Genomic DNA, 23368 nt, shown 5'->3' with positions numbered 1-23368 from the left:
TTCATCAAAACACTCATCCTACGGCTGTGATGACTTTCCTCTAGTATCTTCCGTACCCGCGAGTTCTCCTTCTCCAAAAGTACATTCAGAAGAACGCGAGCGACAGATTCGAGTGAACACTGAAACTATCTCCTCGTGTTTTAGAAAATTCGCCTCCTGTTTTCCTCTTCCGGAAAACAAAAAAAAAATAAAAATTAGCGAGTTTTTGTGGATAACTTTTATCTAAACTGCCAGAACTTAACCTAAACGACGCCGCTCCGTCTCGCTTTTCTCTAGCTAGCGGTTTCATCAGATACCAAACAGTTTCTACCTTCCTTGATCAATCAATCCACCATTACAAGAAGCAGGGAGCAACTTTCGAACCATGCCCACGAACGACGGTTTCTCAGGTGTGTCTTTAGTATTGCTAAAACATTGACGAGCCTTCGAGGAACCTTATTCTTTTTCTTTTTTAAATTTTCCTGTGTAGAAATTTATTTTGAGGGTTGTTGGTAGTTTTTTTTTTTGTACAAAATTATCGATTTGTTGGATATTTTGTTATTTAGAAGCTCTTTTTGTCGTTGTGCAATTAGAGATTTGTATATATTTTGTTAAGCTTTTCTGGAAGTTCATGTTGTAGAAGAGCTTTCTCTGTTATGTATTTCCTCCGCTGTATATTTTGATGATATTTGTGTGTGTTGATTATATTTGTGGAAATGATTTTTCTACTGAATAGAGGATTTTTCTCATTTTGGATATTACTTGAATGAATTGATTTCTGAATAAAATTATTGCTTTGTGTAACATATATGAAACTGATTGAGAATATTATTATTAGTGATTGATGTTAACTTATTTTGTGTTGTATGGCAGGTGTTTCGAATTGTTATGTATTCAAGAGCCGATTACAGGAATATGCTCAAAAATTGGGACTTCCTACGCCTGTTTATGAGACTACCAAGGAAGGCCCATCTCATGAGCCTTCATTCAGATCTTCCGTTGTTGTGGACGATGTCAGATACGATTCTTTGCCAGGTTTTTATAATCGTAAGGCAGCGGAGCAATCAGCTGCTGAAGTTGCACTTATGGAATTAGCAAAACTTGGTCAAGTGAATCATTCCATCTCTCAGCCTGTTGTAAGTCTATATATTTAATTTGTGGAATCCAATTAACAGCTGCATTTTTTTGTGGTATTCAAATTGAAAACACCCTTTATTCGAGCCTTAACAGCTTGTGGCTGCATTCTAGATATGTACGCCATATTTCTGAATGGTCGGATGCCTTCAGATTGAAATTTACTGACATCAAATGCTTACTTGTTTGAGATATCACATGCTTAACTTTGTTAAAATCATATACAATGGCTATATTTGATGTTTATCATATGCCTTTCTTTTCCTTCTGTTTCTTAAGGAAGCCAATAGTGTTTCTTTTTTGTCTTGAGTTACTGCTAACCTGCTTCATTGGATGTTGTTTCAGCATGAAACAGGTTTTTGCAAAAATCTACTTCAGGAATATGCACAAAAGATGAATTATGCTATTCCAATGTATCAGTGCCGAAAGGATGATGCACCAGGACGAGTGCCTCATTTTTCATGTACCGTTGAAATTGGAGGCATTCAGTATATTGGTGCTGCAGCAAGAACAAAGAAAGAAGCGGAGATCAAAGCTGCCAGAACTGCACTATTAGCCATCCAATCAAGTGCATCTGAGTTATGTGGCAATCCAGTTGGCAACTCTCAGTTAACTGTAATTCCCTGCAGGAAGAGGGGAACAGAGTCAGTTGATAAACCTGAGGTGGACGAGAATGTAAATGTTCCAAAGCCAAAGAAAGCTCGATTCAAAAAGAAAACGTTGAATAAGTTTTCTGGAGACAAAACAGGTCGTATCCAAGTTCAAGGTACCAGCAACATGGTTCTTAATGTGGCTGCTAATTTGGATGGATCACAAATGGGTCAAACTAATGCATCTGGGATTCAAGTTGTTGGTTCTTGGGCTATGTCTACAGAAGCAGCTAGGAATTTCCAAGGAGGGAGATTGGACATTGAACCAACTAAGGGGGAAACATTTGCTGGGAAAGATCCTTCCACTCAAAATGGGCATTCAACAGCCACAAGATGTAACCAGAGTGTTCATGAGGCAACTGGATATTCATCAGTTGTAAACTCTAACCAAAGTGGTTCTGAGGGTCTGAGTGGGGCAATGTCTTATGGAGATGCACCTGCTTTGGCGAAGGAGGAGAAAGAGCCTGGTGTGCAATCAACATTTGCAAATTCTAACGAAAACAGCGGTGAAGCTATAACCTTGGTAACATCTTTTTCTTAGGGTGATACAACTGTTTTGGCTAAGGAGGTAAATGAGACAACTAGAGTCGAGCAGGTGTCTCCACCAGTAATAACAATCCCATTCTGAGCCAGATGTAGTCTTCATGTTTCATTCCTGGGATAAAATAACAGGATGAAATAAATCAAGCAGATTTAGCTGGAGCAATAGTATCTCAATGAAATAGCTTTCCTCTTAATGCTTGAATTTTGTTTTGCAGTTAGGAAAGGTGATGGATGAGGGTGTATCCAGATATTGAAATGTAATAGGTTTTACGGGAGTTGATTGGCATCATGGACCATATATCTGAATATTAGACGTCATTTACTTGTTATCTTTTGTACGCTATATTGGCTTCATTCAGAACTGATTTCATTGGTTGTTTGGCCGTGTTGAACTTGAAAACTTCATTTACATTATACTTGCGTGGCATAATGGCGAAATTAATTTCATGCATTACGTCAACAAGTTTTTTACTTAGCATTTAAGCAATTTTCCGCCATGATTTTCTTTTGTGATTTATACAAATACCATTAAGAGTGCATTTGGTTCAAAAAATGTTAGATTATTGAGAATGTTGGATTATTAAAAAGTTAGATTACATTGAAGATTACTGAGAATCTTTAGGAAAATGTGTTTGGTTAGTTGGAATAAATTAGTGGGTATGTTTTATTAATATGTTTGGTTGGAAGGAATAAATTGGTGGGTATATTATTTAAATTATTGAATTGTCTTTTAATTAAATATTATTATTATATTATATTTTAATATTGATTATTATTTGGATTATTGTAACCCTTTTGCATTTAAAAACTTAGCAAAAACAATCCCATAATAAAAGTTTAAAAAATCAACAAAGCACCCCCACAATCCAACCACTGTCGGCCGTCGGCAACCACCGTCGGTAACCTAATGGCGCACGGAAGGCAAGAAATGGTCTCCGTGTGTCGTATGACCATTTTCGGTCAGAGATCTAGTCGGAAATGACTAGATCGTGACAGATCTATCTGTTGACGGCCATCAATGGCCATGTCTGTAGCCGTTAACGGCCATCAATTTGGTCTTCATCGGCTAAATCGTGACAGATCTGGTCATTAACGGCCAAATCGACAAATCTGGTCGTTGACAGCCAGATCTGTCACGATCTGGCCATTTTCGGCCAGATATTTGTCCGAAAATGGCTATATCGATACACGACGGCCATTTTCGGCCTTTCATGCTCCTTTACGACGGCGACTGGCCCTGGCGATTGTTGTCGGCGGCAGGTGGGTGAGGGTGGTGGCTTGGGTGGGTTGCAATTTGTTTTGAATTCAAAGGTAATTTTGTCAAAAAAGTTAATTAATTTGGATGAAATAGTAAAAACAATATTCATGTAAATAAATTTAAAAATAAGGGTATTATTGTCTTAAAATTTTATTAATAATGGATAAAATTATAACAAAAAAAAAAAAATATACTGTGGTAATCTTACAATACGTAAGAAAATAGAGGTAATCAGATTATCTCAAATATTACCAACAGTAACTATTATTAGTATTTAAAGATTATCGGAATCTTATATTACTTGACAACCAAACGTGATAATCAAGTAATATAAGATGACATAACTCAGGTATCTCTTATTACCCCTAACCAAACACCCCCCGACAATTTTCTAACGCCTAATCATAGCCTTAGAGTCTTGGACCATTTAAGATCAACTGAAGGGTATATAAGCCCATAGAGCCAGCCCCTTGGATCAATGTCACATTTGATGACATAAGTCACATAATAAAAAGAAAATAATCAGCCAGAAAGATAAAAGTAGAAGAGGCACAGTTAGCTCTATTCCGTTAAATATAACTGCAGAGACTTAACGGAGTCGGAGAGAAGGTCTTTGATAAAAGAAATGGAACATCCAAAGCGTTTTGGTTTTACTTCATCCTCATCCCTTAATTTCCTGGTCTCTGTATTTCTTCTGCAAACTGAAGATTGAAAATTAAAAAGAGAAAAATAAGAGGGAACCTCTTTGATTTGGGTCTCTCTACTCTACGAAAATGCACGGTAGACCTCGCAAGCCTTCGAAACCAGAAGATGAAGCAGCTTCAGCCGCCAAAGCTCAGAAACTTCGCGCCCTCCAATCTCAATTCCTCCACAATCATCACAACAACATGTAATTTTTTTTTTTTTTTTTAACTTTTCTCTCACTTTCTCTTCGATTCTCGCGATCCAAACATTTCTTTTTATTAATCTGTGGATTTTTTTAGTTACACTAAGGAAGCTGTAGACCTGAGCGCCAAGCTGCTGGAGATCAACCCGGAATCATACACGGCCTGGAACTATAGGAAGCTCGCTCTTGAGCACAACCTGAGTCAGTCCGAGTCCGATTCTGACTCGTTCAAATCACTTCTTGATGAAGAACTAATAGTGGTGCGTTTTTATAAATCAAGTTTTTACCTTGGATTTTATGTTTGGCTGCTTAGATGTAATAAGATAATATATGTTAGTAACTTAAATTAATAGAAAGCATGAAAAAAGAATCAATTTTCCTACTGAAAATGCATTGGTGAGATAAAAGGAAAGTTTTAGTATTAAATTTTCAATAAAATTTCATATAACTGTTTGTTTTTAGGTAAATTATGTGTTAGCATGATAATGAGTTTTGAATGTATTGTAAAGGTAGAGAATGCATTGAGGCAAAATTTTAAGTCTTATGGAGCGTGGCATCACAGGAAATGGGTTTTGAGCAAGGGGCATTCATCTGCAGATCATGAGTTGCGACTTTTGGATAAGTTCCAGAAGGCTGATTCTCGGAATTTTCATGCATGGAATTACCGGAGGTATAGATCTTGTTCTACTTCTTTATTTTTCATTTAAATTCGTGCATATTCAAAGTAATCATTTTTTTTTTTTTTTATTTGTTTGTGAATTATTTCCCAGATTTGTGGCAGCATTGATGAACAGATCAGAAGAGGATGAATTGAAGTATACAGAGGATATGATTAATAACAATTTTAGCAATTATTCTGCCTGGCACAACCGAAGGTATGACTGATGTTTACTAATTGCTTCTCAGTTGAAACAATCTGATGTTGTTTATAGTTATCACAGTGGGAAGTAATTACCATGCCAATATTTGCTGAATAAGATTTAATTGTATAACTGAAAGTTTCCGTGGCAAAGTCTTATCTTTAGATTTAAATTTGTCAACTAGGAAGTTGTACAAATAGTGGAATCTTCTTGAAGTCATCAACCTTCATGCTTGGTTTGATTAAGCTGTTATTATCATTGTTATAACTGTATGTTTTCTTATGAGAAATCAGCAACATGCATAATCACATGTTCATTGGTTTATAAGTATGGTTTTCTATGTTTCTCTGCTAGCTGAAAAGATATGAAACCATATATACCCTACTGTGGGGACTTTTGCAGTGTGCTCCTATCCAATTTGCTTAAGAAAAAGTCTGAAGGGTTTCAAAAAGAGAAAGTTTTACCAGAGGAATATGAATTTGTACACCAAGCTCTTTTCACGGACCCAGATGATCAAAGTGGGTGGTTTTATCATCTTTGGCTTCTTGATCAAACAGTCAAAGTTGATTCTCCCCTGCTTGTTTCTTCTTGGCCTGCTAATGGTTCTGATCTCGTTTTATCGGGAGATAGGCACCTGGGTGATTCTGCTTCTTCTCTGTTGACAAGCTTTCATTCAGATTCAAGGACATTTCCACTCATTCTTTATTTTAATCAAGCAGTTCATGGTGTAAACTCATCTACGGTAACAGTTGATTATGAATTTAACACAAGTAAAGATCTTATCTGGGAACCAATTTCAATAAATAACTCTCAGACTGCCCAAGTCTGGGTTACAAAGTTAAACTATCCCAATGTAGAGCTTCATGCCTTAAAAGAATATCAAGTTGAGGTTAGCCTTGGACATGATTGGGGAATCGTTTCTTCAAGTGGTTTTCACTATAGCCATCCTTCTTGTTACACATTTAAAGTATGTCTAAAGCTTGCTGAAACAGATCCCACGGAAGAGCTGGGTGGAGAGATAATTTCATGGAGAGATGAAAACTTTTGTATTTATAAAACAGATTCTCAGGAATCAAGCCCTGCTGTTTCATTAGATCAACTGAGTATCAAGAGTGACAACGACCTATCAGCTTCTGAGTGGCGAGTAGCGGCTATAGCCAATGAGATAGATCATTTCCGTGAACTGTTGTCACTAATAAACTGGTAAGCTGGATCCATTTGATAGTTAACTTTAAATTTTAAATAAAGCAACATTGCTGATCCTTTGTCCTAAATATGTTTTATCTTTGTAGTAAAATTGGGAAGCTTACACTTGCAAGATTGTTGATGGCTCATGATGCTATGATGCATTCATCTGGTAACAAAGTTGCCCATTTTGAAGAAGTTCTTGAACTATATAGTGACTTAATGAAGTTAGACCCATCACATATTCGATACTACAAGGAAGAACACAGTTTAGTTTCAATGCAGCAGGTGATTTTTCCATCTCTTCAACATTATCTGTTTAGAAAAGTGTTTATCCTTTAGCTTTAGCATTATTATTATGCTACATGTGCATGAGCTTTTTCTTTCAGTTATAATGAACGTCTGTATTCAAACTATTGGGACTTATATGGGATTCAATTGGGTCCTGTGAAGGATCAACATCTATGAACTCAAGGGAATATAATCCCTGTCTTTTTTAGCTTAAAAGTAGTTTAACTTTTTCTAAAATTGGAATGGAAAAAATTTGTGTATACTTGTTATCTCATCAACTTTTTCCTGCTGTTGGATTGGCCCCAATGAATTTACCTATCAATCAAAATAATAATGATAATAAAAAAAGTGAAGATTAGTCAAATAAATTCTTACAGATATGTTTATTTGAGTTCTGGAAACTTTTGGAAAAGTAACTAGTTAACTGCAATAATGGATTTGGCTAATGATAACATTAAACTCGTTGTCCATAAAACTTTTGTGTTGATTATATATTTTACATGAATGTGAACATATTCTCATATTCTCATATTTTGTTGATTCTACAGGTAACATCCAGCCAGGAATCTTTGCTGAGGCACTGCTTCTGTTATGAGGACTTGAATTGCTCATATATTGGAAATCCAATTTGTCTACGACTGAATAATTTATCATTATCACGAATAGGATCTTTTGAAAAATTATTGTGGGTCCGAATGCTAGACCTCAGCCACAATGATCTTTCATCAATTGAAGGTAAGCTACTTTCATTGCTGCTTTAGACCTTGGTTCTTGGGCTCGAGAGTGTTAAACTGATTTGTGTATATTTAACTCCATTTATATGTTCATTCCATTTAAATCCTTATTACGCCACTGAAAGTTGTTCCTTCTCTTTTATTGTGTTTTCTTGCCCATTTTAATGGTCTATGTTCTCATTTGATTGTCTCTAACTTCATGATTAAGTAATCCATTTACCTTAATTCAAAGAATCACTTCTCAAAAGTGGATTTCAATCTCTCTGTCTACAAGTTTGACCCATGAGGTCGGTCTTTTCTGTGTATTACCCACGAATGAAAATTTCTGCACTTGAATAGCTTAGTGAATCTAATAGAGTAGATCTTTCTGTGATTACAGATGTAGAACAGTACCATTATGTATCACTTAGATCTTTCAAGTGTATGATTCTGCATCTAGAATTCAGAAACTTTTGAATTAAACAGAGGATGATAAGTCTTATGTGAAGGTGTTGACTTGTAATCTGGTATTTCAAGGGTTCCTCTTGTTAGTTATCATAGTCAGGATAAACCACTGAAACTCTTAATTTCATGGTTTTTTAAATTATCTGATATAGGATGAAGTCATAACTGTCTGCTGTATGATTCATTTTAGCTCTTAACAACCTTCATCATATTGTTGACTTTTTTGGGGTTTTATGGCAGGTTTGGAGGCAATGCAGCTCCTCTCTTGCTTAAATTTGAGTAGCAATAAACTAGGTAGTTTTACTGCTCTGGAGCCTCTAAGACTGCTGAAATCATTGAGAGTTTTAAATATTTCATATAATGAGATTGGTGCACACTCCATTGACACAACGAGGTATCTGTGCTCTTCTCCATTATCTCACTCTATTGGAAACAAATGGAATCTCGGCGAAACTGCAATTGATGATGATATAAAAAATTATTGGGAGGCTTATTTTATTCTGAAAGGCTTGAAGTTGACACAATTAGATCTTTTGGGGAACGCAGTTGCTGATGAAACGTTTAAGCTGTTTGTCATCAAGGTTCTGCCAGCACTTAAGTGGCTAGATGGTGAAAAAATGTGTTGATTTCAGCTCATTCGTAGTGAGGTGGTTTTTTTTTTTTTTTTTTTTTTCAAGGGATAGAGGTGTCCATTGCTCAAAATGATACTCTTACACAGGATGCATGATTTTAAAAATATGTTGACATGAGCTGCACAATAGAAATTCAGCTCGCTTTACATGGATATGAATACTTTATTTATTTATATTTTGCTCTCTCTCTCTCTCTTTGTCTATTCTAGTCCTTTGGATTATCAACCTTGTACCCATTGGAAGATCTTCAGTTTTAGATGAAACCACTAAAGCTTGCAACATCACCACTGGTTTCCACACAGCAGCCATCATCAGCTTTGTTGTGATCTACGAATGCTGTTGGACCAACACAATCCTTGTCAATTGGAGTCAAAGCTAGGGAACATTTCTGGGATTTTCTGAGACTAAATTTTGGTCAGAGGGCATACTTATGCAAATGTTATGTCTGGTTAGGAGTAGAGTGGAGCTATCAAACGGATAAGAATATGAAAAGGAAGATTGTCGAGGCTGACACAGGTTAGTCACAATGACTTACGTAGTATTACTTACATAAACAGTCTTCTGACATGGATGAGATTGATCGAGTAAATGCAACCCAAAATAGCAAGGATGGTATAGAAGACACGGACTGTAGAATGGATAACAATCTAATCTGTAAAGATTTAGAAACGAAGAAATGGAGGAATTTGATCGTCAGGGTGATGAAGCCATCCCGAATCATTCTTGTCACAGTACCATAAAGTTGAACTGCACATCCAAGCAAACAAAGTTATTAGCTATAATGCTTGTAATTAGGAAGAGAATTTAGGACAAAAATATTATTACTAACCCAAACTTTGTCTAAAGTGGCCTCTGTTGTGTTCCTCCAACGACATGGCGATAAAAGTCAGAAACAGACCCCATAGGGTGGGATAAATTACAGCCTTAAACATGTTTACTTTTGATGCCATTAGCTTCTCGCTTTTCGCCTTGGACAGAAAGTGTTGTATAGTTGCCCGACAATTGCAATAAGACAAGAGTTTGTGTTTTTCGGAGGAGCTTAAAGCGCTCTTATATATAAAGCCTGGAAGTGAATGTGCGGAGTCTCCTGAGACTTTTTGGAATGGGTGGGCGAATCTTCCTGGTTGGTAAATCCTATGTTATGTATAGGGGCGTAATTTTCATCGCCTTTATTAACTTCCCTTGATATTTGGGCACGAGCTGTGATTGCCTGGAGACAAGTATACGTGTGACCGGAACATCATGTTTTGAGTCCATTCACAAAGATAACATAATATAGCTTCAATGTGGATGTATGTTCGTTTGATCTTAGAGTGATTACTTTTGGTCCATGTGATTTGAGAGTTTCATTGATGATCAAGTGAGTGGTATGATATTTTATGTAGTAAGGTTCATTGTCTGTGATGTAGCTGTTGTATACCGGAAGACTCCCATGCTGGAAAATAAAGGTCAAGAAAATTAAGATGTTTTTCCCATAAAATAATGGATTCCAGGTGTACATAAGAATTCTGAGTCTTGTAGAACACGGAGTCAAGTCAACCTCAGGAGAAGGAGGACGTGGATTTTATATTTTGGCTTGCCAAGTACGTTGTCAAAAATATATTTTTCAACTATTAAGGCTGAACGACATCTTCCAACGCCAAGTTTGCTCTAACCACAATTTATTATCCAAAAAGTTTGTAGACCATAATTACCACAAATTGTCAAGATCTATTAAACAGCTTTCCATCTACTATTAAGATCTGTTAATAAAATCCGTTTAAAGAAGAATAAAATAATAATTTTTCATGTAGTTGAAAAATGTTATTAACATAACTGGAAGAAATGGTGCCCGACAGCAAGGAAAATAGTCGGCAGAAAAAAACTCAATCAATCTACATCGAATTCAATTCCACTTACACAATCGACCTTCAATTCAATAAAACCAACCGTCCATGGAAATGTAAATTAATTGTCCTTAGGAAAGTGAATTTCATTTGTCAATAAAACCAACCGTCCATGACTGCATGGAAAATATTTGTAACCACGTAATAAAGTCTAGAGAGAGAAAAAGTTATGCCAAGTCAAAGATAAAAAGAATACAATCCTAATTACATACAAATATCTAACCTCAATATTGTAATATCCACTTATGTACTTACAATATTTTATAATTAAGGCTTTGGGTAATCTATGCTTATAAAGTAAAACATTATAGTTAAGGCTATATGTATCACAAGTTTATATTTTACAAGTGGAATATGTTTTTTTGAGTTTCGAATATATGAACAAGTCTCCTTACTTATAAGTGGACTCAGGCTTAGAGCCCACATATTTGAAAATTGAAACATTAGTAAACAGCTGGTGCCTTATTAAGATGGGTATTTTTTTTTTTTTTTTTTTTTTTTTTTTTTAGGTATTTGGAAGTGTTCAGGTCAGTTATTGGACACCCCAACTAATCCCTTAAGATCTTGAAGTTAAGGGTTAAATAAGTCTTCAGTGTTTACTCCCTATTAATAATTATAGAGATTCGAACTCAAAATCTTTTAAGTAATACATCCAAGAGTTTTAAACAAATCATCAAGCTAGCTAAACTAGCTAGAGGCAGTTTAAAACGGACAGTTGCAGAAAGAGTTGACAAATGTGCTAGCTAAACTAGCTAGAGGCAGTTTAAAACGGACAGTTGCAGAAAGAGTTGACAAATGTGCATAAAACAGCGGTAGAAAATAACCTTTGAAGTTATGGAAGCACTTCGGGACAAATAACAAAAATAATAATAACCCAAGGATCTCCCTTTGAACTAATAATATTACACATATGATATTGATGGGAAATGATTAATTAATTTGACAAGTGATTATGTCAGGTATAAGCCATCTAGAGAATTGATATATAATATGGCTCAAGTTCATAGTCCTCACCTTGTTTCTTTTACATGATACCATGTTTTCAAAATAGAGTCAAGAGTAGCATGGCTCAAATCTGATAGAATCATACTTTTATTATGAACCCTGGAAGGCTGGGATTTTGGATCAAGGGAAGTGGTCATTTTTGGAAGAGAAAACAGAAATTGAATACAATTAAGCCATTATGCTTATAACTAACATGACTTTCTTTGTCCGGCAGTACATAATATGAATTCATTAAGAGCTTTACGCTTGTATCTTGTAAAAGTTTCAGGACTGCTTTTCCATATGAATTGATTTATCCTCACAAGATTTAAAAAAGGGAGTGATTTGCAGTTACTTGGAGCTTTAAAAAGCTTACAACACTGTAAATATTAGACAAATAATCTTAAATTCTTAATCATCTGACATGGATGAGATTGATCGAGTAAACGCTACCCAGAAAAGCATGGATGGTATAGAAGATGTGAGCAGCAACATTGGTTGAAATCTGAACTGTAAAAGTTTTGCCACAAAGAAATGGAGGAATTTGATTGCCAAAGTGGTGACCCAGCAGTAACTGACTCTACTTCCTTCCTCCATATATTTCTGTAGTCCATGATTACATGCGCAAACAATAAGACTTACAAACAGACCAAACAGGGCATCGTAAATCATGGCCTTGTTCTTGTTGCTTGACTTTGATGCCTTTACCAATTGAAAAGCTCCTCTTTTTGGGATCTTTTTGTTTTCGTAAACTTTTCCTAGAATTTTGATGTTTGAGCGGTGTAAGACTGTAAATGTAAACTAATAAACTGTCGAGTTGAGCTTCTGCTTTTTCAAGGAACTCACAGGATTTCTTATATACAAAAATGTAAAACGAGTGAATGGAACTAGTCCTGCAACAAGAAGGTAGAAATTGATGGTGGGAAGCTTCTTGGTCGGTAAGTGGGTCAAAGTCAAGAACAGATTTTGAACATGGGCCTTGAAGTGGAATTAATTTTTTTTATTCTGATTTCAGGGTTTGATTGATGATTAAGTTGTTGAATGTGATGGAGCTTTTGTATATCAGAAGACTTGCTTGCTCGCTGGGAGTTAATAAATGAAAATAAAGTAGTGATATTTGTAAAATAATGTATTTGATCCCCAAGGAGATGGAAATGGGATGGCTTATTCGAGTCTTGGGGAGCACGAAGGCAACCTCAATCAAGCAGAATGGCATTAGTATTAAACTGGCAGCTTGCTGAGCACGCGGAGAACTCTCTTGTTGTTAATGATTTTGAATTTTTGGATGTAATTTATTGGGTCGATTATAGAATGAATTTTTTGCCCCAGCTTTCTCATTCATCCTCAGGTCTCTATAAATCAGAATGAAAAGCCCGGTGGAAGCACAAGGGAAGAGTAGAAAGGGGGAAGAATTCTAGTGATAGTTCTCACTGAAACTGGTTTATCTAACTTACAGTGTTTTAGTGCTTTCTTTGTTCTATTAGTTGGATTGAATCCTCTAAGAATGATATTCCAAGTGATAGAAATCCCCGGAGTTTTGACAAGAAATGAATCTGTACAAGATGTATCTAATTTATTCAAGATAAGGGAAATAGACTGAGCTAATGGAATGGAATTGTGTAATTGCCATTGCGTAGTACATATAACAAATTGACCCTTTTTATTCTAGCTTGGATCATGGAGTCTCTGGCTGAAGAAACTAAACAATGCTTATAATAAGAATTACATTCCAAAACTTTCTCAAACAAAACACCCATCTCTCACTGAGCATCTTCCAAATCAATTTAGCAATTATTGATACAATCGCCATGACTATGTTATAGTTACTCAGTATTCACGAACTGCTCATCAACACTTTCAAAGCATTAGAGAAACTAGTATTCGAAGAATAAGATTTAGCAGTTTTCACTACGACCCTAAGCGGGCCAACGCGGCTTGAGCGGCGGTCGAACTCGGTTCCGCCTTCAAAGCCGCTTCATAAGCCATCTTAGCCTCTTCACCCAGCTTCTTAGCCTCGTAGCACTCTCCCAACAAACAAAACACTCTCACGCCGTCACAACCCAGCCTCACGGCTTCATTCAGATCCTCAATTGCCGGGTCAACTCGACCTCGCCGGCTCATCGCAACTTTCACCTCCGCTCTCTTGAATAGTGCATCACCCTTCTCTCCGTCGGTCAAACTTTTGACGGCCGGATTTGAGAGAGCGACGTCAAGCGAGTCGAGAGCCGACGTCTTGAAACCCTGGAGATCCAGCACCAAAGCTTTCAAGATGTGCGATGCGGCGTCCTTAGGGTCTAGAGATATAGCCTTGTCGGCTTCTGCTTCGGCTTGTTTGGCTAATGAGGCGGCGGAAGATGGGGAAGTCTTGGAAGATTTGGCTTGGGCTAAGAGCTGTGCACCGACAACAAAATGGCGCTTTGCTTGAAGATCGGCGCGGTTACGGAAGCGCAGCTTCGTTAAGAACTTCTGCGGGATGTCGTACATAGCTAAGAACATAAACACTGATACTAAAATCAGCACTGCTTGCAGAAGAATATCAGTCCACATCTTTTTTTCAATCCGTAAATTTGGTTTTGAAACGGTGAAGCAGGTTTTTGCTGAATTCGGGGTTTTGATGGGATTTTTAGAAGGGGATCATTGGTTGACCAGGAATTGTGACGAGTGGGACCCAACTAGCGTTCTCTTTTACAACTTGAAACATCGTTTATAGAGTACGGGTTGGAATGTGTTTTAATAACAAACCCGCGGTGAATTACGGTAAAGTGGCCGGATCCCGGGTTAGCCGGTGCGTGAAACCGATATTTAAAAGTTTGAAATTCAATAAAAACATACAAGTTTGAAATCTTTTAAAAAACCTCGAACACAATCATCAACGTCAACAATCCAAGGAAAATAGGGCTTGTTTTTTACGACAACAACACTCACTCTCTATCACCATGAAAATACTCTCCTCAACCTCCTGATGAAAACTCACCTGACATCTCCCTCATTCGCCTCACCAATCGCCAACAATAACGCATTGTTGCCTTATGATTTTTAGTCTATTTACTCATCGAAAATCACCTCCGTTATCACCTTTCCACTCGCCGACCTTTCCTCTTCAAAGCCCCCAACGTTTCAACTTTTAATTGTTCACTGATCATTGTCCTAATTTCTAAGGTTTTCGATGAATAATAAAATTGATAACCCGACCCGATGAAAACCCCAAGTCCTGGTTCAACTAACTAGGTCAAGCCGGATTTTAAAACACTGGTTGGATGAAGGTTTTTAATAATATGAAAATCATGCTGCTCTTAAGGGAAATTAAATTTACTTACCTAGGGTTTCAAAATTTGAAGATTTTTGTTAAGGCCAAAAATATGTTGTTGATCGCATTAAGTTAATATCTTCATCTCTCAACTATTCTTATGTATCTTCACAGGGATTGTATCAATAATCAATTTATTGATTTAGTTTACAGTATAGAATTCAATCAAAAATATAATAATAATAATAATAATAACATAGTCACTAATTATTAAACCATCAACAAAGGGGAATACAAAGAAGCTTTGCCTAGAGTGAATAACTAATTATATGCAAATTATAATTTGCATATTAAGTCCCGTTATTTTAACAACATTATCATCAAGGGGATGGATATGGAGAACCAGATATACTGATCACAGTCCGGATGCAGAATAAGTATTACAACACATATAAGTAGATCCGAATTTATAAAAACTTCGGATTGAAACTGAGGAACAACTTGCCAGAGAAGGCTGCCAGATAGAAATACCTATGTAAACGTAGAGGACCCTGCATTTTTACATTTACAGGCTTCAGTTTTAATAGGGGGTTTTTCTGCCTTCCAAAATGGGTTAGATAAGCAACACATCTACACTTGCCTGTTAGTATAACATAATTTCTAGGGCTTCCTTTGAGCTTCTATGGGTTATTTAAATCTCCCAATCAAGCATATTTATATTTTAAATATGTGTGATTGTGGCTTCTGCCATTATTGTCCACCCATCTGTATCAACTTGATTGGAGACTTCAGCAACTTCTTTAGTGACTCTACTATATTAGCAAAAGATGGGCGCTGAGCAGGTTCACTGCCAAAGACCAGAAATAAGCAACTATCAGAACTCTTTTTCAACTACTTTGAACTTGACCCAAATCTTCAAGTTTAAATTCTACAAAAACAAGACATACAAAGTTTTGCAAGAGTTTGAATGTTCCTTGCTGTTAATTGATGATAATCTTAGCAATGTATAATGTAAGACTACGAGACTTGAGCACACTTACTCAGACCAGCAAGATTCCATGAGGGAAGCCAATACGGGGGATGTGTTCGGTGGGATTGCAAGCCTTCTGTTCTGGAAAGCAACAGCTCCAACTACCTGAAAATTCTGCATTTTTATGTTTTTAATATACAATTTGAACAAAATTAAAAACAATATAATAAAGCTAGTCGGACCACAATCATTTCACCGTCCACCAGGTGTTGTCTTGTTATATCTAACTTGGCAAAATAATGACTTAAACAAAAATGACACATTAATGATGTAGTTAGAAAGATACCGGAAGAAACAAATTATCATGAAGAAATAGGAGAAAGACAAGAAGAGAACAGCACATTCAGACTTAGTCAACACACAATTCCTAATGCTTTTATCATACCTGGGCTGGACTAAGCCCATTCCAGGCTGTTGCATTGTCACAAGTTCCCACAGGATCACTCAAAACTGTAAACATCAGACTTCTCATTTGAGGGCTCTCCTCGAAGGAATTCTGGAGCCATCCACTCAGGCTGAAAATAAAAGCAACAGAGTTACATGCTGATTGATGTGCTGCGAAGAAAACTTTCAACCTGCAAGATGTTGATGGAAATCTCTGACTATTCAAGCAGTATGAAAATCAAGCCTACAGTTGACAGGTATAAACATTTGGTAACCTCATCACAAATAAAGTAAATAGATCAATAGTGATAAATGAGATTGTTCTCTCTTCACAAATAAATCAAGCTATGCGGGTTCGAATGCATTCCGCTCAAGTAGGAAACCACCAATCCTCCAGTTCTGTATTCTGCCATTTCAATACTACAAGATAAGATGATATTACATCACTGAACAACCAACCCGTTACCCTCTCCGTCAACAAGCAAAACGGCATGCTGTCACTCACTCAAAATCAAGTATCCCTATTGGTTATTCAAACAAAGAACACTTTTCATATAGATAAATCAAGACATTAGAACCACAACAATAACCCCAATCTAAAACGATTATCACTCACTATAGTTTGGGGTGCACATTGACGTAGGATTAAGGTGCGATTTAGATTACAGAGGACAAGGTGAAAATTTTTGCTAATGACTTTGACACAACACCTTTTGAACCATATCACTTATCAGTTAACCTTTGATAGAGAAAGATACTTACAGTCCCCGCAACAGATTTCGATGATATGAAAGTATTCGCTTTGAATCTGGACATCCAAAATCACAGACCTGAGAATGAAATACAAGATAAGTTCCGCACTTAATACGCCAACCAAAATTTTTCCCAATGTTAGAATTGGGAAAAAATTATCATACCTTCACAGTCCATTTTTGTCAACCAGCAGTTGGTGATTTAAGGTCCCAATGAAGTATAGGAGGGTTTAGATTATGAAGTAGTTGAGTCCCTTGGCCTGATTCGAGCACACAACATAAATACAGTTTTTCTAATAGAAAGCATTCCGGCAGTTAGATTAGACAAAACATTTACAATAATTGTTGCATACCACATCCAATGCCATGCGTAGCCGCCTCCTTTGATCGAGCATTTCCCTCCAGTTGGCCTATGATGAGGCGGTATAAACTCACCCCTGCTCCACAAAAATCAAGAATCTCAAATGTTTTGGTTCAAACATATCAAATCATTTCCATGTAGAAAGCTTAGTTTTTTCACCTTGGCAGATATTCTGTCACAATTGACGATGAGGACGCTTTGTAACCGCACCCATGAAAAGAACACATTTGGATGCCGGACACGTTTCATAATCGCAACCTGCAAAAAACGTAAAATAGCCACAGAAAGACATTGTTAGAAAAGGGGCTCAAAATCAAATGATTTACTGATAAGCTGCATAGGCCATGTTCCAGTATGTATATATATTGCACATTCTATAAACTGGCTTTAAAGTGAAAACTGAAACAAGATCATTAATGTATTTGACAGTGGAAACAGGTAACACAACATGCACCAGTTGACAACCTCAGAATGTAGGAATGATCAAAATCATACCTTAGGCATCAATCAAAACATAACAGTACATACCTCCCTCAAAAACTCCTTCAACTGATCATCGTGAAAATCTTGAACTGTCAATACCTTGACAGCAACGTCCTACATTCAGATATAATGAATACATTAAGAAATCAAGAAAGCGAACAAAGGAAAAACTAGACAAAATATTGATAAAACTGCCAAGTGGAGATTTCATATTTCAGTAAGAGATAACACAGAAGGAAGAACTTGTCTGTATGAATTAATTATTTTGAAACATTTACATAAGGACCCTGAACAGTAAATAAATGGAAAAACCACATAGAGATACAGCATTCATGACTTCATTTTAAACAAGTGTTGACTTGAAAGAAATAATTCAGTTTTGAAGGAACAGTCAATCATTGAATGGTGAACATCACAAGGAAACCCCTGAGACCAAGATGTATAGTCCTCAATTTGACAGGATAATGACCGAACTAAATAACTAGCCAACTACCTTCATGGAACAAGAATTGGATTCTGCTTACCTGGTGAAGGGTTAAGCACAAGATATGCAACTGTCAATTCTTTTTACTGTAGTTAATGTTTATTAGTTCCAGCATAAGACCCATTATTCTCGTAAGGTGATCTATCATGTCCCATGAAACTTATTTATCAGTTCAACCCTACATGTTTGACAAAATATTGCTATACTTTTGACGAAATTTCAACTTTTTGTGTGAAGTGGAGTCCTTTTTGCACTTCGGACTGAGAACTAAAAGGGATTTATAAGGTGTAAGACTCTGTCATTGCTTAAAGTGACCAGCTACAGATAAGCAATATAGAAAATCAACAAGCTCACATAAATACAGCACATGGTTAGACATCTTAAGCTCAAAATATCACAGATTCAGTATAGTGATTGCACTCTGCACCAGAATGACAAATCAACTTATCTTCATAGAACTCTAAATAAATAGAATGATAGGATGAAATACTAACCGATCCATGCCATTCAGCACGATGCACTGTCCCAATGAGCCTACAAGGAAAGACAGGCATTGTTCTTCACGATTGCTCTTGAGAGAAGCTTAAATTCACATGCTTCAAAAAGTAAAGTATAGTAAATAAGAAAAGAAGGACATACCACACCACTCGCTCCTTGATATGATATTCATCCCATCCGATCTCAAGCCAGTCCATTGCAAGAGAAGGTCCAGATTCAAGTATCTTGCGTTGGTTGTTGCCGAAATATCCTGTTTCTCAAGTTTACTCTCATCCTCTTTAACCGCTGACTGGACAAGTTTGTTTGGGGTTGCTTGACAACCTTATTTCTAATTGAACTTCCACGCAATAATCTCCCTTTGTATGACTGTATAATAACATTTTTCTCAGCCAGTCCAGGATATTCATTATCAGCTCCCCGCAGCAACACCCAAAGCATCAGGTTCCCTTCCAATTTCAGAGGCACCAGAGATGAATCCTTTTCAGGACTAGCTTGTTCAACAGGAGCATTGATAAAACCCTTTGGACTTTCAATAAACCATGTATCCTTCAACTGTTGCCTTCCTCTTTACTGCAAGAGAAGAGATCCAGTATTCAATGCTACAAGCAGCATTGTCATAACTTGGAGGTTTTTACATCCCATTTAATGATTAAAAACATATAAAGGCTCTAAGATAATTTAAAGCCACTGGTAAATCTCATGTGTGCTTTCAATTACTCATAACTTGGAGGTTTTTACATCCACTTTATATGATTAAAAACCATAAAAAATGTTCTAGAGTAATTTAAAGCCACTGGTAAATCTCGTGTGCTTTCAATTGCACACGTGTGCTTATCATATGGAAGAAATGAAATCACATCAACCACAATAATGCCAGCTAATCTAGTAGAAGCAAAATAATTATGGCAATGCCTCCAGCCCGTGTTCATTAAGTTTTTTTAACATTCTTAATGCGTAAGTAATGAAAAAAAAATCCCTATTATACAAAATGTGACATACCTGAGTACAGATGGTTTTCAGGAAAGTGCTAGAGTTCTTTGAATCCGTATCAGTATACGGTTGTTGGAATTCTTTAAATGGGAAAATTGAAGCGGAGATGGCATTGAAGAAAAATTCCTCCTTAATTGAAGAATCTGGACCATGGACATTTCCCGTTCCCCCACCAGATCAACACATACTCCCTGTAATATTAAAAGTAAGTAACAACAGAAAGATACCGCTAAAGACTATAATAAAATAAGACAAAAAAATGGAGTACTTGTAAAATCCTCAAACGCATAAAAACTCAACCCATCTTACCCTGTACGTACTTTTTTTTAGCTGGCAAGGTTTTGTTATATTTACTAAAAATGGAAGTTCTCATAAACATTAGGTTTACTCTTTATATCATTGTTAGTGATCCTTTTCTCATTTCACGTATTCATTAACTAAGCCAAATCATCCTATTGCATGGTCCAAATCACTGAAACAAACTACAAAGTTTAGATATAATAATGTGATTTAGAACTTTAAAAGGGATATCAAATTCTGAATCCAATAGCAGCCAAATTAATTCCAACTAAAACTTCAGCATTTAGTTTGAAAAGGAGCCAAACAACAGCTAAATATTCAACCTTAAAGACTGCTGTCATCCTCTATTTTTCACAAGGCAAGAAGACCGTGATCTGCTTCACAATACTTGCAACCACGAGCTATCCGACATGGTAAACCTATGTAGTCTGCCAATTTCTGCATATGTGAAAACACATCACCTATTAGTTATCATGATGATGAAGACTTTTTCTTTTTCTGTTTATTATTAGAACAGTATGGACTCCTTATACCTGCCTTCAAAGGATGATCATGCCATTCTTCACAAATGCCCATGCGGACATGCACATCTCATTCACAGATCAAAATTTTTTATTTACTTAATTCATTGCAAAAGTGAGTAGCAGTTGTTCACATTAATTTTTTCGCCACTATATATACTCTCATTTAATCAGTTAATTTGATAAATATACATCAACCAACTGTATTACCCTCTTTCAGTAATAGTTTTCAGGTGCTGTAAGCTAGAAAGAAAAAAAGAAAGAGGTGTTATGTTTACCTTGAATAAAACTGCTCGATGCCTGCACAGTCCCGTAGTTAGACTGCCAATAGGTATCACTATACACTTACGGTATCTTCTCATCTCCTGCTAACTAATTTCCAGCGCTTGTGGAGATCACCTTGCTCCAACGGGAAATTCCTCTAAAAATTAAACAATTCGATACCCTGAATATCAACGAGAAAAAAAAGATTCAAACATGAAGCAATTGAAGGATTTCCAAAAACTTACCCCATGCAGATAGCAACAAGTTGGCCAAGTTTCTCCACCAAGACCAAGGTGTTTTCAGAAGCACAATATAATTCCTGAGCTCTGTCTTCAAGCTCCTTGAGGCGGGTGTCACCATGTCTATCAATAAGAACCACTTCCATGGTGGTTTCAGTAGGTTCGATTTCTTGAAGCGACACCAAAGATGGCAGCCGCTTTCCTTCCTCTGAATCGTTGCACATCACCCACAGATGCGGGTTCATCCCCAAAATGTTGTAAAATCCATCGGATATCTTGTCACTGTATGACAAGCAACCACTTACCTGAGAAGCAAAATGGTAGTGAATTACTAAGTAAAACTTAGAAAACCTCGTTATTTAGTTATATATACGCACACAGAGGAATAGCAGCAATAAAGTATTAATCAAAAACAGGGTTTTTGCCAATAACAAAAAATAGCACACTTTCAAGAGCCTCAGCTATCAAAAAAACTTTCAAGGCTGAGCTATAAATAACGCTAAAAATAAATGGTGAGTTCTTTTTTCCTTTTTAGTACCTAAGGTTATTAGTTTTCTCAGGGAAGGGGAGTATTTATGGTACAGGGGTACTAATTACCCATATCAGACTGCTGCCTTAATCTTTTAAGGGATCATCCAGTGGTTGATAGGAGATAACAAAACTCCGGCAAGGTAGCGTAACTCCCCAGAGTAATTTGGTTACTATGGATGAACTAAAATATTAATGTTAATCTTTACTCAACCCAAGGTTGACCTTCCCAAAAGTTAGGTTAATAGTGTCGGATTAACCTTTGGATCACCCATTATCTGCCGGAAGATGATCAGAGGTTGAGGTGGCGATAAAGTTTGCCCAGCAAGATAGCCTAAGCCAGTTCCTTCAGAACGGTAATGTTACTTGGATATGTTCCCCTCCCAGAAACATAATCATTTCATAATGAGTGTTCCCCTCCCAGAAAGATAATCATTTCATAATGAGTGAGAGTGAGAACATACCCATAGACGGTAAGAGACAGTTTGAGCATCAGCTACCTGGAGGCACTCCTGCAAAATCTCATGCTCACTAACAAGACTTGCTTGCGAAGTAAGCCTGCGAGCCAACGCAAGCTGCAGCATATAACTCTCCTTCGTCCTCTGGGCCAAGCTGTCTTTACTGTCTTCTTCTTCCTCCACCTCCGGTCTAGTCGTGGACACGCGAGTGGACGTGTCCTTAACATCACTAGAAAAAATTCCGTCTACAGTAGTCCCAGAAAATAAGCTCCCCGCATAACTGCTCCCAGTACTGGACAACCTCGGCAATGACACCTGGTGATCAAAGTTCCTGTCATCAACGATGACAGTAGTCTCTGTTACAGGTACGGGCGCGGGTGCTGGTACGGATACAGGTACCGGCGCGGACACGGATTCAGGAGTTGGTAACAAGGGCTCACGATCTTCATCACTGAAATATGGCCTTGATTTCACGTGAGAAGATCTCTCTGGTCCCTTTTTCTCTGTCAACCAGTCGCAAAAGGCAGAAAATTGCTGCTTTTTTATTTGAAACTTTTCGTCACCACTCGTGAAGAGATCTGATAGAGCTGAAGTCTTGAAGTTCTTTGTGGTCGTTGAGGATGACTTTCGGTCATTTTCAATGTTAAAAGTTTCTTTCACAGACTTCTTCTCGTGATTCTCTACTACTTGCTTGCTTGAGGATGCATCGGATCCACGATCCGGAAATTGCCTGGGGAAGAAGTAAGTCGTTCTATGAGGCATTTTTCTTCACGAGACTCACGAACTCACTCCACTCACACCCCCACGCACACTATACCACCTACTTGCTCCCACAATTTTCAGCTTTCTCTTCTTCAGTTGATCGTCTTACACCAAATCACACGATACAATAATAATATTAATATTAATAACAATAATAATAATAACGATGATCGGGCTCAAGATACGAAATCAAAAGCACATTCCGCCTTCTTCTGATTCAAACCTGAAACTCTCAAGAACAATAATATAACATAATACAGAAACAACTTCCGAACTGATTGCTTCTTAGAAAACTCGATATATTAAACTCTATATATCCATGAAAAACGTAACTTTGAGAAAAGCTTCCGAACAAAGTACGTAGATTCAGTTGATGTATATATGAAGTATGTGAAGTCGCAAGTTTTGAGACAGTGTGAAAAGGTCTTTACCAGGGAAACCAAAAACAAGCGGCGGTTATGTAATGGAGAGTCAGAGAGTAGAGGAGAGGGAAAGAGAGAGAGCAAATGGTGTGTTAAGTTTTGAGATAGTATTTTAAGCACGAGAGAGAGAGAGAGAGAGAGAGAGAGAGAGTGAAGAGAGGATGAATCGGTGGGAAATT

At 37.0% G+C, this 23368-nt stretch overlaps 3 protein-coding genes and 1 pseudogene across 3 annotated transcripts; 2 read left to right on the top strand and 2 right to left on the bottom strand.

Annotated features, from left to right (window-relative positions):
* Nucleotides 1–187: 187 nt before the first annotated feature.
* LOC116106315 (double-stranded RNA-binding protein 1-like) lies at nucleotides 188–2660 on the top strand. Its single transcript, XM_031392669.1, has 3 exons — nucleotides 188–389; nucleotides 853–1115; nucleotides 1459–2660. Exons 1-3 carry the CDS (start codon nucleotides 365–367, stop codon nucleotides 2302–2304), a joined length of 1134 nt encoding a protein of 377 aa, XP_031248529.1. The 5' UTR covers nucleotides 188–364; the 3' UTR covers nucleotides 2305–2660.
* A 1577-nt stretch (nucleotides 2661–4237) lies between these two features.
* Nucleotides 4238–8648, top strand: LOC116106390 (geranylgeranyl transferase type-2 subunit alpha 1). Its single transcript, XM_031392758.1, has 8 exons — nucleotides 4238–4453; nucleotides 4548–4710; nucleotides 4960–5120; nucleotides 5221–5325; nucleotides 5713–6513; nucleotides 6603–6783; nucleotides 7335–7521; nucleotides 8205–8648. The coding sequence occupies exons 1-8, from the start codon at nucleotides 4338–4340 to the stop codon at nucleotides 8588–8590; spliced, it is 2100 nt and encodes a 699-aa protein (XP_031248618.1). The 5' UTR covers nucleotides 4238–4337; the 3' UTR covers nucleotides 8591–8648.
* Nucleotides 8649–13374: 4726 nt separating this feature from the next.
* Nucleotides 13375–14013, bottom strand: LOC116106337. The gene has a single exon (XM_031392696.1). The coding sequence runs from the start codon at nucleotides 14011–14013 to the stop codon at nucleotides 13375–13377; it is 639 nt and encodes a 212-aa protein (XP_031248556.1).
* A 965-nt stretch (nucleotides 14014–14978) lies between these two features.
* LOC116106336 lies at nucleotides 14979–23127 on the bottom strand (annotated as a pseudogene).
* Between the last annotated feature and the right edge of the window lie 241 nt (nucleotides 23128–23368).

This window comes from Pistacia vera, unplaced genomic scaffold (assembly GCF_008641045.1).
Source record: "Pistacia vera cultivar Batoury unplaced genomic scaffold, PisVer_v2 Contig512, whole genome shotgun sequence".
In the NCBI taxonomy this organism is placed as follows: domain Eukaryota; kingdom Viridiplantae; phylum Streptophyta; class Magnoliopsida; order Sapindales; family Anacardiaceae; genus Pistacia; species Pistacia vera.
The sequence above is the reverse complement of the archived record's forward strand: the minus strand, read 5'-3'. Positions and strand labels throughout refer to the sequence as shown.

Excerpts from the sequence above, each read along its gene's own strand:
- LOC116106315 (XM_031392669.1), top strand. The coding sequence starts at position 365 with ATGCCCACGAACGACGGTTTCTCAG. Across the intron at positions 390-852 it reads CACGAACGACGGTTTCTCAG|GTGTTTCGAATTGTTATGTA; the intron begins GTGTGTCTTTAG and ends GTTGTATGGCAG. Across the intron at positions 1,116-1,458 it reads ATTCCATCTCTCAGCCTGTT|CATGAAACAGGTTTTTGCAA; the intron begins GTAAGTCTATAT and ends ATGTTGTTTCAG.
- LOC116106390 (XM_031392758.1), top strand. The coding sequence starts at position 4,338 with ATGCACGGTAGACCTCGCAAGCCTTCGAAACCAGAAGATGAAGCAGCT. Across the intron at positions 5,121-5,220 it reads CATGCATGGAATTACCGGAG|ATTTGTGGCAGCATTGATGA; the intron begins GTATAGATCTTG and ends ATTATTTCCCAG. Across the intron at positions 5,326-5,712 it reads TCTGCCTGGCACAACCGAAG|TGTGCTCCTATCCAATTTGC; the intron begins GTATGACTGATG and ends GGACTTTTGCAG.
- LOC116106337 (XM_031392696.1), bottom strand. The coding sequence starts at position 14,013 with ATGTGGACTGATATTCTTCTGCAAGCAGTGCTGATTTTAGTATCAGTG.